This window comes from Carettochelys insculpta, chromosome 3, assembly GCF_033958435.1.
Source record: "Carettochelys insculpta isolate YL-2023 chromosome 3, ASM3395843v1, whole genome shotgun sequence".
In the NCBI taxonomy this organism is placed as follows: Eukaryota; Metazoa; Chordata; order Testudines; family Carettochelyidae; genus Carettochelys; species Carettochelys insculpta.
In genome coordinates, this window is record NC_134139.1 from 126,328,129 (window position 1) to 126,343,052 (window position 14,924).

Genomic DNA, 14,924 nt, shown 5'->3' on the forward strand with positions numbered 1-14,924 from the left:
AGGCATGCTGCCCATGGGAATAACAGATGGTTTGTTTTTTGTTTATAGGAAGCTATAATAAAGGAGGAAGAAGAAGAAATTTCTGATAAAGGAAGTGAGTCTGAGGAAGAAGAAACCAACAGGGACTCTCAAAGTGAAAAAGATGATGGAAGTGAAAGGGATTCCGACAGAGAACAAGATGAGAAACAAAACAAGGATGATGAAGCTGTAAGTTTTACTTTGTGTTGGGGGGTGGCTCTGTCTCTGGAGTTGTGGGGAAAACTTTTTTTTACTTTAGCAATTACCTCAAGCTGAACAACACAAGGATGAAATAGTATCATGAACTCTTTCAGGAGAAAGTTATATCAAGCCTTCCTCGTCCAATGTATTGGTAAGGACAAAAGGAATGAAACTTCAGTTTTAACATACGAATGTAATAACATTTTTCAACTTAATATGACAGTTGCTGTGAGATTTCAATATAAAACCTCCTATTACATTTTACATCCTTGCACATAGTTACTATTGCACATTGTATAATAGATTCTGTGTGCGTCCCACAGAGCAGTGGGAGGAGAGTGAGTGTATGTAAGTAAATTCTAAAGCTTTTTGCTTAAATTGGTAAATTAAATGTTTGTGAGTTTGGGTTGTATCAGCATCCAGAAGCCTCATTCAAGGATTGGGACCCTGTTGTGCTAGGGTCTCATACAACAAAAATTTTACAAATAAGAGAGACCATTTAGATGCAACAAATGGGGAGTACAAGTGAGTAATTAAGTGTAGTTAACTATGGTTATGGCCAATCAACTGCTTAGCTATTGATGAATATTTTGAAGGTAAGATTGAAAAAGAAATCTTCGAGTGATTTGCATGAGACTAATGCAGCAGCCTTGCAGATTTATAGAGGGAGCAAGTACATATTAAGAAGTGTTGTGACTGGTCTGTGTTTCACTGCCATTTGATTTTTAAGCATCAGGCTTTAGAATTTGAACCTTATCTACACTGGCTTGTTTGTGTTAAGCCTCACATTTCACAATAAGCATTTACCATGCTGTCTGTATGCTTTTCATGAGGTGCTGGGGTTTGATTTTTAATAGGAGAAGAGATTACTAAAATAGTTCTTTAAGTCTTTGTTTTCAACAGGAATGGCAAGAATTACAGCAAAGTATACAGAGAAAGGAGCGAGCCCTTTTGGAAACCAAATCAAAGATAACACATCCTGTTTACAGTCTTTACTTTCCTGAGGTCAGCAATAGTATACTTCATTAGAGCTTGGCAACGGGAAATTAATCAACCAAAGTATATAACTTAACAAGAGGATTTACATGTCATTGCTTGGGTCTTTGGGGAGGGGGGACCTCAGGGTAGGGGGTTGCTGTGTTGGGGAGGGGCTCGGGAGCCCTAAGGCCAGGTATGGCTGCACTGTCCTGCCAGTGGCTCCTCCCAGGCAGGGTGCAGAGCAATGGGGGCTGAGCTGGCTGACCCCATCTTTGGGCTGATTGGGCCTGTGCTGCCCTGCTGGCAGTGCTTCCTGAGGGCGACACAGTATCAGGGCTGTTACCCAGCCTTTTCTTGCAGCTGCTACCTGCGGGCTGTGGCAGCAGGGCTGTGGGCCATCAGGATGCTTCCCCGACTTCTGTGTCTGGTGCTGGGGCCAAGGGCTTTGGGGAATGTTTTGGGGGCAGGAGGCCACTTATATGTAACACACAGAGCCCCAACCCTGGCTGGCCACTCTTACAGGTGTGGCCATACTCTGCAGTGCAACTGTTCCCCATACTTGCTGCCCCTGTGCTCACTATAGAACATAAATGTCCCTTCAATCAGACCGCCTGCTTTAGATTTAACGAGAAACAGTCTGATTCCAGGCACATCCCATTTTCCCGACACATTTTTCTTGCTTTAAGTTATGATAGGAGGATGGTACATACTAAATTTGGTGGTCCTAGTTCTCTTCATTCATGAGGCATTCTTGAGCAAATGGACTCAGTCACAGGCACATTTCTAAAATATATTTTAAAATAGTTAATTTAGGTAGTGTGTTAAAGTTAATTCTAATTTTAAGATTGCTTTTTTATACATTGCTTGCTTGTCTGATGAAGTTAGGTAAAAAAGTTGGTTCTGGCATTGCGTTTTGGAAAACTGAATTTTACACTGGATTTCCCAAACTTTGATGTATGAGTTCTTAAGGCCCTGTTGAGCAGAAAAGGTGCAACTTCCACTATCAGCTTCTTTTGTGCTCTTTCCATTGAGCTGTTGCTCAGTGTTGGTCACAAAACCAACAGAATCTGCTGCCGAGAGCTGCTCTTGTATGATGACTTCTTATAATCCTTGTCTCTTTACAGAATGTTATAGCAGAGCAGTAGCACTACCATAACAGGTGGGCAAACTACAGGTGGCAGGCTATGTCCAGCCAGTCAGACCTTTTACACTAGCCCTCAAGCACCCAGTAGGGAATGAGGTTGGGGACTCACCCCGCTGTGCACATGGCACTTCCTGGCTCGTGGAAGCAGGAACAGCCAGGAAGCTCCGCATGCTGCCCTACACCCAGCCAAACCACTGGTGCTGCAGCTCCAATTGATTGGGAGCTGTTTCCAGTGGAAGTTTGAGACAGAACTTGCAGATGGGTCAGAACAGCGAACTGCCTGGCTACATCTCCACAAAGGAGTCCTGCAGCCACTTAAGATAAGCGTGTCTTGGAGCCTGCACTGCTCCCATTCCCCAGGACACTTCCCCCAGCTCTGCCTGATCCTCCCCCCATACTCCAAACCCCTATATCCCAGCCCAGAGCACCCTCCTGCACCCAAACCCCACATCCCTAGCAGGAGCCCTCCCCTCCTACTGCACCCCAGCCCCCTGACCCTGCCCTGATCCCACTCCTGTTCTTTTCCACCTCCTATACCTCAGACCCCTCATTTGTGGCCCCACCCTCTCCCAGCCGAGAACCACCTCCTGTACCCTGAACTCATTTTGCTGCTTCACAACAGTTCCCTCAATTTTGTGAGCATTCATGACATTCCATACTGAAATGTAGCCCTCAGTTAGGTTTGTCGGTTATTTACTTTTTGAAAAATTACTATTCTTAGTAGCTTAAAATCCTTGTGCTGCCTCAGATTACGCAGAAATTTAGTGTTGCTTTTCAGAGTAAAGAGAGTGAGAGGTGGGAGACCCGAGTTCAGATCCTGCCTTCACACCAAGTAGAATGGGGATTTGAACCTGGGGCTTCTTTCTTGGAATAGTTCTTAAACCAGCAGGCTATAGGTAAGATGAGGGGTTCACTGCCTTCCATCTCTTAGGTTTTGTGATTAGTGGTTAAGTCGCTGGTCAGTCTAGCCCAGGGATGGCCAGCCTTTATTCATCAGGGGCCACGTGATGACTTTTTACATGTTCCGAGGACCAAACACAAAATAGCTCCAAACCTGCCCTCCCACCTCCAGGATTAACCTGCCCACTGAAACTGGATCTTACTTGCCCACCCACTTCTCTGTCCCCACACACAGTCTGGGTCTCCCTGCCCTCCTCCCTCAACTTCTCAGGCCAGAAAATGCCTTCAGCTTTCCCAGCCGCTCCCCACCCAGCAGTGCTGGCAACAGACTCACTGGGGCTGGGCAGGGAGCTGGGCTGAGTCCTGGAGAAGCTGGGACTTCACCGTGGGATGTGGCTCCAGGCTGCAGTGGCTGCTAGTGGAAACGGGTGGCAGGAAGCCGCTGATCTAGTCTGAAAAAATATTTCATTTCATAAATGTCAAAATTAGTTGTTTTATTGTTTCCTGCTTCACCCAAATTTTCATTTATCTGTGAATAATTCAAGCTGAAAAGTTTTGCCTATCTCTAGTGTGTCCCTCATCATTCAGACTACATATATGGCTACGTGTATGGCTACACAGCAGCCTTATTTTTGAAATATGCTGAAGTAACCCAGCTACTCATGAAAGACATTTTGAATTAGCACTCAGCTATTTCAAAATACAGCATCTACACACACAGAGCCTATTTCGAAATAGCTGTTGGCTGCACTATGTCTTATTTTGAAATAGGCACTATTCTCTCTTAACAGCACCTATTTCAAAATAGCTATTTTGAAATAGGTGCTATTCCTGGTAGAATGAGGTTTACCAACTTCGTTATGTAGATGGTAGGATACTTATTTTGAAATAACAGCAGTTATTTTGAAATAACTGTGCTGTGTAGACCTACCCTCATGTTTTAGGTATCTGTAGCTACCATTGACTCTTACATACTTAAATGTAAAAATTGTTTCTGCATAGAATCCATCTTTATCAAAATTATTTTAAATTGTGATCTGATTTTTAAATTTTAATTTAAATGAAAAAATCATCTGTCCTTGATATCAACATGTAACAACATGCATACAGAAAACTTCATAAAATTTAAAATAATTTTAAGCTTAGAACAATCTAAACTTTAAAAATCAGTTTATGCATAGGTCCCTGCGTGTCCTGATTTGTATTGACTGACCCAGTATACACAAAAAGCAGGGATGCTACTGAGCATAGATGCAGGTCCTTTCCCATTAATTGTTATATTAATTTTCCATTTTTATAGTATGTCAGGTTATTTTCACAGTCTCAGCCTTAATATTCACTAGTGTGATAGGAATTCAGGATTCTATTGAGGGCATTAAAAAAAAAAAAAGGCCTTCTGTTTGTCCAGTGTATATATTTTAGTGGGTTTCTGCAATTTACTAGTTTTAAAAGCAGTCACTTTTAAAAACTAAAAGGTGTAGTTTACTGTTATTTTGTAACTTAAATATCAATTTAATTCTTTGGTTACTGTGCAATCCTGTTGGCTTCTGAAAAACCAGAATGATGGTGGCTGTATATCGCAGATCGGAAGGATCTGACATTAGTGTCTATGCCATATCATGTGTGTGCACTGGAAGATAGAGAAGAGGTAAAGGATTTGTAGATTTGTGTCTAGTCAAAGGGTTAATTTTAAATATTTATAAGCAAAAAATATAGTTACAAAATTAATTGAGATTGAAAGTGTGTTTCACCAAATTCCAGGAATCATTTCCCATTCTACACATCATTTAAAAGATGCCTCTCATCTATGGAATTAGGAAGTTGTCCTGTGTTGTTGCTAGATTTTCTAAGCTTAAGCCCTGCCCTTCAGTTTGGACCAGCAGAAGAGTTCCTTCAAAGCAGTTGAAACACTTCAGCAGCTATTAGCGTTGAAACAACTTCATATCATACATTAGTATGAAGGCAATAATATGTCCAAGTCTCCCTCTAGAGAGCGATTTTCAATTTATTTTATATTGCGTTGTCTGTTTGCCAGACCACCAGACAAGTTAAATAAGGAGAAGATAGCTGACCAGAACTGGCATTTTAGTTTCTCCCATCCATTTTCTTCTATAACCGAAACAAAAAATACAGGCCTTAGCTCCTATTTTATCCTGTATAGTACCGCTAAGTGGGCTGTGTATGCTCACTATCTTCATTACAGTAGCACAGCTTTGGCTCTGCAGCTATGCCTGTGAGACCATAGAGTTGATGCTTCCTGCATAAATGGACAGGGTTTTTCCACCAGTGTAGTTAATCCATCTCTTCTAAAGGCAGTGACTAGACTGATAGAATTCTTCTCTCTACCTACCTATGCCTGTCCTTGAGATTAGGTCAGACTGACTCTCGCACTCGGGCTATGAAATTTTGATTAACTCTGACTAATGTAGCTATGTCAATTTAATTTTAGTATAGGCCAGGCCCCAGAAATCTACACGCTGAAGGGAGTGAATATATACTGTTAAGATAAATGTAAGCATAAACTACTACCCTAGACTATAATAAATTATGGTATGCCAGGCCTTACAAAATGTTACCTCTACTTTCTAGTCTTTCAATTTATTTTTTTTAACCCCACAGGAAAAACAAGAATGGTGGTGGCTGTATATTGCAGATCGGAAGGATCTGACATTAGTATCTATGCCATATCATGTGTGCACACTGAAGGATAGAGAAGAGGTAAAGGATTTGTAGCTTTGTGTATTGTCAAAGGCTTAATTTTAAATATTTATAAATTACTTTTCAGTGGTTTATATGAAGTAGGAATATATTTACATAGCATGTTCTGAATTGCAATGTCGTGTTTCATAATCTCTCTCTCTCTCTCGGATAGAGAGAGTTTGCCTCCATCGGACTGATTAAACATAGGCAAAGGTCTCATAGTACTGTAAAGCTTCCTGGAGGAACATAACTTTTGGATAGTTTTATTCTGGCTTCCTGCCTTTCCAAAATTGAGGATGGAAAAAAGTGAGGTTGGTAATGAGGAACTGTGGTTGATTTTGGCATGAAAAGTTGATGGCAGGCAGGATTCATCTGGTTTGAGAGCTTTGAAATAAACTTAGGACAGTTAAGAGTGATGAACTTCTGGACACCAGAGTATACTAAATCACCAATTTCAGCAGTTGACATACCACAATGTTATATTATTGTTACATTTTAGCAGAGAATTTTAAAGTTGGAACATTGCTTTTCGAAGTGTTTAATGTTATAAAATAAAACTGTTACATGAAAAGAATTGGTGTAATAGAAATACAGTAATTCCATCTGTATGGTTTTTCACATAAGACAGCAAGGGGTATTATCATAGGTTTGAAGTGATTTCAGTTTTTGTTACTTTGTCATACTACATGGGTTAATTTAATAATTATTGAAATAAGATAAAATATTTCAGAAAAGGAAGTCTCTTGTTTTTATGTTGCTTATGTCAGGTCATCCTACAAATTTCACAGAATTTTGTTCCTTCAATTGCTTTTTATTTTATTATTGGAAATAAAACATTTCTACTCAAATGAGTTTTTTTTAAGTTTGTCTGTCATACCATCAAAGACCAAGCGAGGTATTAAGTGCAAAAATCATCCAAGATAAGCAGTAACATGCAATTCAGCTCCCGCTGTATTTACTCTTAGCATTTTACCTTTTTGTTTTTCTGGGATTTCTGAGCAAATTCTCAGTGCCACAGAAATATGTACTTGTCATGTGGCAATGAGGCAGTCGTTTTCTAGTTCTTAAAAGTAGAATTTTAAAATCTTTCATCATTTAAAATTACATTAATTTCTCCTGTTAAAATCCTGTTGAATATTTAATCCTGTCACTCTGTGTTTAAGAAATAAGTGCTCCATTTTTACTTATTAACAATATACTAAGTAAACTGCAGTATAATGTGGCAGTAGTGATAAAGTGCATTAAATACATTCCATGAGCTAGTTATTTAATCTCTAAAATTACTATAGTTTTTTTTTATCCTTCAGAAGTACAGAACTGTTTTATTTTCCTGAAAGTTTTAAACACATATGACTCTGCCAGAACTACAAACAATAAAACTGATGTAGTGTTAAAGTTTAATCCTTAGCTGCAGATATTGTGCTTACATAGCCCCTCTCTTTGGTACCCATTTGTGGCTATTTTATACACTTATTTTTCTGTGCTGTGGATCTTGGACAAAGGTAGCATTCTTAAGTAACAACTAAAAATCCTTCAGTCTTATTTTGTGATATGTACTGTGTGCTAAGGTACAGAAACCAGTTACAAGTTGTTCACATGTATCCTTTGAAGGTTTGTTCAGAATAAAAATGCCTGTAATTGTTTTTTAGGTAGAACTGAAGTTTCCTGCACCAAGCAAACCTGGAAACTACCAGTACACCGTTTATTTAAGATCGGATTCGTTTATGGGTTTGGACCAGGTTAAACAATTGAAGGTGATAAGTAACACAAATTGATTTCTTGCTGAAAATCACCTCGTACAGATTTTAATGCCCAAGTAGCTGAGCAGAAGTGAGGCAGTATGAAATTGCTGACTTCTAGCTTTGGATTCAATAATTCTAAAACTGACGCTTCAAATCTGAACAATTCTTTTCTGCCAGTTATTTGTGTGATATATAAATGCTATAGACTTACACATTTAGAACAATGTTCGGAATCTCAGTCTGGGTTTTTGTTTTTGTTTTAGGAAACACCAAGAATGAGGTCACTAACAGCAATTTCATTTTATTAGTCACCCACTCTCAGATAAGCTTGTTTATATGTATTTAAATATACCAGGGTGCTTTTCATTCTGAGTTCGTCCCACAGTTCAGATAGCGAAGAAAATTCGAGTGTTTGCTCCTCTCCATCCAGCATTGGTGCATGTGCTCAGCGTAGGCACTGATGCTGGCAGATTTTCCCTCAGCAATATCCCAGTGTCCCCAGGAGAGGTGTGCATATGCCGCGCTATATCAGGCACTGCAGGATCCTCTGTCCCATCAGTTTCTTGTCGTCACCAGTGACAGTGCTTGGCACTGCAGTGCTGCAGACCTTGCTTTCATTTTTCTCCTCAGTAGTAGTTGTTTTACTTGTAAATAGTTCCCTCTTAGTGGTTAGCAGTGTTTAGTTTCTTAAGGATTTTGCCTTGGAGTGGGGCATGTCTGGCTCCCCCACTTTTAAGGTGTGTGTTTGTAGTTGCATGCCTGCCCATTGGTGACCCGCACGATGGGTGTGCTCACGCTGCTTGGGAGAAGCCCGTGTTAGTGACAAGTGCTGAATTTGTAAATCTTTCCAGCCACAAACCAGGCAGGAGAGATTCTTTTAAAAGCGCTCTCTGTGGAGTTAGCCTGGGCCCTACAGGGGCAGGGCTTGGATTCAGCACAAAGTACAAGTGCTTCAGTATGTGGGGGAAAACCTATGTTTGACCTGCCTCAATCCCCAAGTAGACAACAGTCCCACTCTAGAGGGGTGGCATTGCGCCAGAGATTGCCCATGACTACCAAAGGGCAGACAGCTGTCAACCTGATGGCAGAGGTGGCACAACATAGCTTGTGGCATGGCTCACCAGTAGGAGGAGGTAGATGTATAGAGGTCCACGTCCGCTGGCACTTGCAGGATACTGGCGCTGAGGACTGGCACCCCCCACGATCACAGGTCACCCATATCCTGGCACCGCTCCCCTCACTGATGCCATTCACTGGCACTATACTTCCCAGCGTGTGCCTCAGAAGAGCCCAGAAATTAGCCAGTGGGATTATGCAGGGGGTGGGGGCAGCACTTGCAGCCTCTCCCCCCTTTCCCTGGGCTCACAGCTGTTGAGAAACAAAACAAGGCCCTGAAGCTGCTTTTCTGAGCAGCATGTGTGGGGAGGGGGGCCAGGGCAGTGGCAGGCAACGAGACTGCCTGAAACTCCTCACCATGTCTGCAGGCCAGATGTAGTGGCTTGGTTTGACAAATCCAACCTGTGAGCCATATTTTGCCCAGCCCTGGTTTACACCCTTCTGGCCTGGCATGCTATAGCAATGGACCATTGGATGCTCAGCACAGTTCAGGAAGACTCCACCTTGAAACTCTCACCTATACCCCTCTGTTACAGAGAGCAGCTCACCAGTGGAGAGCCTTCTCCTGCTCTGCATGGGAATGAGCTCTTCAGCCAAGCTGTGCCCCCTGCTGACCAGTGTCTCACCCTCAGTTACCTGTCTTCTCTTTCTCTTCAGCCTCCAGGTCCCTCCCAGCCGAAGGTGCCTTTCCCTCATGGTACAGTCCTGTGGCAGTGCCCTGCTGCTCTGGCTGCCTCCTTGCAGCCCTAGTACCTTCAGGCCTTGTCTCAATACGGTCAGGCCAGAGCTCCCCATCTCTGTCCACCTCTCTCCAGCACTACTCGGTCTCAGGAAGCCTCTAGTTTCCCTGGCAGCCAGATCCCCTCTGCTCTGCTGCTGGAGCAAGTGTGTGCTGTTTTTTGATCTTCTCAAGGAGCCCCTATTTGTACACCTTCAGCTGGGCCCTAATGGTCTGCAGACCCACCTGTGGCTGCCTACCACTCAGCCTCTCAAGACTGGTTTTAACCCTTGCAGAGCCAGTGTGGGGCAGATGCCTTGTCACGCCCCCCTCTTCCAACTCTCTCCCGTCGTCTTCAGGGACCCTTCTCATGAGAACCTGCTCATGCAGGAAGTCAGGGTTGTTGTAGATGGGTGCAGTGGAGGAGGTTGTGCCCCAGTACAGGAGAGTTGTGTGTCATTATTACTTAATCCCCAAGGTCAAGGGCAACCTTTGGTCCACTCTGGACCTGCAAGACCTAAATTGCAACCTTGTGACACATTCCCCAAGGTCTGCCTAGCCTTCATCATCCCCTCCCTGGATCTAGGAGATTGGTATCTTGCCTTCAGTCTCAAGGATGAGTGTTTTCATCATCACAGATGCTTCCTCAGATTTATGATAGGTGCCAACCAATATCAGTTTGTGATCTTCCCCATTGAGCTATGGACAAAGGATCCCTCCTGGACACTTCTCCTTCCCTGAACAGGAAGGCTATTCTGTGCGTTTCCTCCAGTTTCCATCATCAGCAAGATCCTATAGGAGATCAGGCAGGGCAGGGCTTGAGTCATTCTTACTGCATCCATGTGACTGCCTCAGCAGTGGTTCAGAACTGTGAACCTTGCAGCACTTCTGCCATGGCTCTGCTCATTGAACCAGCTCTGCTGTCCCAGGAGCACAGTCATCTGCGGCATCCCGACCTACTGTCCCTCCACACGACCATGTGGCTGCTTCATGTTCAGGTGCTGTTTGCTCTCTTGGAGGGTTGAAAGTGTACAACCAGGCAGATGTGCATATCAAAATGGCCTACAGTCTCAGCGTGTGCTGCAGGTAAAGGGATTCTCCCTTTGAGCCCTCCTGACAGGCTGAATTTGTCCAGCACCCTCGGAACCTGACTTGTGCCAGACAAGAGACTTTCAGACCATGAAATGTTAACATTGTCTAGCACATTACCAACACTTCCACTGCTTACTGGGCTCTTAGAAGACATTTAGGGTTAAATTACTGCTAAATAACAGCACAGAATGCTGAGTCAGGACTGGTGGCTGTAAACAAATTTTATCGGACCACGGGAAACTTGGCCACACCCATAATCAGAGGTCATCTGAATAACTAAAATCACGCTGGATTACGGATATTGCTGGACTAGAGAGTTCCAGATTAGAGAGGTTCAATCTGTACAAACTATTTTGGATTACCATCTCCATCTGAAGCATCAGGGCCTAGTGCATTCATCAGTCCAGGTATGCTTGGCAGCAGTTTCGGCCCTCCATCCTCCAATTCAATGCCGATCAGTGTTTTCACACAGAATGACCAGTCTGGTTCTTGGAGGGCCTCAAGAGACTTTTTCTGCAGCTTTGAGCCCCCTTCTGCCGGTGAGGTCTTAACCTGATCCTCTCCCAGCTGATGAAACTGCCTTTTGAACCCATTGCCTCCTGCTCCCTCTTGTAGCTATCATGGAAGGCAGCATTTTTGGTATCAATAACATTCACCAGAAGAGTCACTGAACTCTGCGCCTTGACATTGGAGCTGCCTTACAGTGTCGTCTTTAAGGACAAGATGCAGCTCTGACCTCTCTCAGACTTCCTTCAGAATGTGGTTTCTGCATTCCCTGTGGGCCAAGACATCTTCCTTCTGGTCTTTTAACCTAAACCACCTTAGACCAATGAGGAAAGGCACCTTCATTCCCTGGACATCAGGCAGTCTCTTGCCTTTTACTGGATCAGACAAAATCCTTAAATAGGCCATCCTGGCTTTTCATCGCTCTTTCAAACAAATGAAAGGTCTCCTGGTGTCCAAGCAGAGGATCTGTAACCGGATAACCTCTTGCTTTTGGATGTGTTAGGAGCTGACAAGGCTGCCTTTGGTGAGAGCACACTTCACCAGGGTGCAGGCCTCTTCGACAGCCTTCCTAACTCATATCTCCATCTAGGACATGTACAAGGGTGCAATGTTCAGTATGTACTTTCACATCCCACGATGCCATCACCCAATCTGCCAGTGATTATGCTGGTTTTGGAAAAGCTCTGTTATAGGCATGTCTTCAGACTCCTTCCCACCTCCAAGAACATTGCTTGGACTCACCTGTGTTGAATGGATATGAGCAAATGCTTGAAGAAAAGACAGCAACTGATTTCTCTAACTGGTGCTCAAGATGTGTTGCTCCTGTTCATTCCATGATCCACCCTCCTTGACCTCTTTCAGTCTTCAGCAAGAAGCAACTGAGGTGGAACAGGGTCTGGCAGCATCCGATATAGTGTTACATGTGCACACCAATCATGGGGGGGCTCAAGCTGGTCCCCTATGGATACTGTTAAGGGAGGATCTTCCAGGCGCCAGTGCATGTGGCAAGCACAAGCACACAATGGACATGAGCAAAACATCTTGAAGAGCACCAGTTATGGAAACTGGTAACTGTCTCTTTCTTTTTTTCCAAAATTTAAACACACAAAAGCAATCAGAAATTCTAACTCTGCACACCCCGAAAGCAACTTGTTTACGCTTTTATGAGGTATAAGAAGCATATGATCATTTTTCATGTTTTTCTCATTGGTGTTTCTAGTTCTCATTGGTGTTTTTCAATCATTTTTTTTCCTTCTGTCTGGCTGATCACTCGTGCAGCTGGAAGTTCATGAAGCTAAACCAGTGCCAGAAAATCATCCACAGTGGGATACAACAATAGAGGGTGATGAGGACCAGGAAGACAGCGAAGGCTTTGATGACAGCTTTGAGGAAGAAGAGGAGGAAGAAGAGGATGATGATTAAATAGTGCTATTAACTACAACATTTACACACCTTGCAAACTTGTGGTTTGACTGTGGAATTGTACAATCAACAAGCAACAGTGTGGTAACATTGAGAAGGCTGAGTTCAGTTTCTCTTTGCGAAGTGTAACTGCATTATGTAACTTCTCAGTGAAGGCCAAACAAATGGGTTATGATTGTTACAGTCTGGAAGATGCTCGTGGTTTGCTATATCATTAAGTGCAGGATGATGCATTTATTTCAATTTAAAATAAAATCTTTTTATTATAAATTGCATATTGTTTCTGATCAATTTAGGGTCCAATGAAATAAAAGGTACTGGTAGCCAGGAACAACCTTGAAATCAATTTTTCTGCATTAGGAGTTTATTTTAGAAGACATTAGGTCTGGGTTATATCTCAAGTCTCTGATTGAAATTACGTCTGCTTAAGTTTTGATCTTTTTCAGTTCTGTGATATTCATATGATATTTTGCAGTAATACCGCTCAAACCATAGCTTTAAATCTTCCATTTTTCTTTAATTGATCATCACAAGTTGGCATCATAATTCTGGGCACATTCTATTTAGTCTTGGGGGCTGCTTTTTGGGACTCTTCTGCCTTTTCTTTATTGCCCAGAATTATCATGCGGATTATAAAAATTTCTGGACAAGTTCCCAAGATGTTATTAATGGCTTAAAACATTTTTAAGCCTATACGTCAGAAGATAAACATGACATCTAATTCTTTTAATAAATTATATCTAAAAATGAGTGTGGAACCATATGTTACATGAGGTTGTTAATTGTTATACCTTTTGTAAAAGGTTCACTCTTAAAGTTTAAATACATTCTTAACTCTTACCTATCTCACACTGTCAGAACACTTTTAAAGAAAAAGAACAGTGTGCAAAAGAGGCATGTTTTGTATGAGTTTTGAATTCCTAACAATAAACTGGACAAAATTTGAAGACTCTGCATTTGTAATAGTGTGCATCCTTTTTTTTTTTTAATTAAAAAAAAACAAAACACACACACAACCCTGCCATATGGCCAACCAGGTATTTCTACAGCTCAAGCAAAGTGCTTATATTTTTCCCACCTCAAGTATAATCAGTTAAGGGAGTGGCTGTATAAAGGTGATTACAGATGTCAACTGTATAAAAAGGGATGTGTTTCTGTTACTAAGTGTAGCAGAACTAAAAGATTAAAGTACTAACATACATATTGTGGCACACACAAATTTGTCCTACAGGGTAATTTCTACCTTGTGGAAGCCATCCACAAGACCAAAATAGCTGCTCACTGATTTGGACCTTGTTTATTAAAGAGTTATTACTTTAATGCAACTTTACATTTATATATTCTTTTGTAATTGCAATATTTGCAAATAGAATTTGAAAATAAATGTGAATATAGTATCTCTTAAAACACTCCTGTGTGATAGCACTTCAGAGAAGAAAACCAGTTATTTGCTGATGTAGCAGCAGTGTGGTGGTGCTTAGCAGAAAAGTATGAAGGTTGGGCTCTTGCTTGACAAGCTGTTCCAGTTGAAATGGCTTGTCCATTTGTCACCTTTCAACACCAGAGGTGAACATCCCTTTCTGCATTATATTTTGTATGGTTTTGGATTATTTTTGTCATCTACGTTATGCAAATAGATATAATTTTTTCCTAGAAAATTTCAGTAATCTCAACCATGCAGCAGACTTCCCACTGTTGAAAGGAACCAGAGGAAGAACCATCAGATGTAGTATATCAAATAAGTAAAATAAATATGGTAAACATTGATGTACTTTACGTTAACAGCATCTGGAAAAAAGCTCACTAACTTTATTGTGCTTAATGCAGGAGATGCTTTGGATATTCTGGGGTGGCAGATATGTTTGTTTATGCTCATGTTTAGGGACTTGACTTTGGGAAATAATTGTGTCCACCTCTTTTGAAAATCACTTTCCTACTTTTAAAATTTTCCAAGGCCTAAAAGAGACAGAAGAAAAGATAGACTAAGAGAAAATAAATCACTGAACCAACTTTGATGGAACTGTCATGATTCAGGGGACTTGATGCAGTTGAAAACATAGTAGAATTGAAATCCCTCTGCTGGTATACCCAACCTGGGGCTAAGATGTTTTAAGTTATTCCTTTGTCACTTATGGTGTCCCTTGTAAGCTGAGCGCTTGGTCAGCAACGCAGGAGAGATTCAGGTGCAACATAGCTGATTAGAAGAACACACACCCACCTTTGTCTCCATCCTGCATGCATGAACTGCAGCACCTTGCATGGCTATTCCAGTTGCAGATGTCCTGGGTGCCTACACTGGAGGATAAGTGCTGGGGAAGAGCTTACACTGTCATTTTGTACAAGGTGTAGTTTGCCGTGGAACACCACAGGATGCCAAGGCCAAACA

At 42.0% G+C, this 14,924-nt stretch overlaps 1 protein-coding gene across 1 annotated transcript in view; it reads left to right on the forward strand.

The window, feature by feature from the left end:
- Window positions 1–14,538, forward strand: part of SEC63 (SEC63 homolog, protein translocation regulator) — a 94,893-nt gene extending 80,355 nt beyond the window's left edge. Inside the window, exons 17-21 of the mRNA XM_074990781.1 lie at window positions 49–207; window positions 1,123–1,224; window positions 5,861–5,959; window positions 7,591–7,695; window positions 12,395–14,538. Of these exons, the coding sequence (XP_074846882.1) occupies window positions 49–207; window positions 1,123–1,224; window positions 5,861–5,959; window positions 7,591–7,695; window positions 12,395–12,538 (609 nt within the window). The 3' untranslated portion in view covers window positions 12,539–14,538. The remainder of the gene's footprint in view (window positions 1–48; window positions 208–1,122; window positions 1,225–5,860; window positions 5,960–7,590; window positions 7,696–12,394) is intronic.
- Window positions 14,539–14,924: the final 386 nt, after the last annotated feature.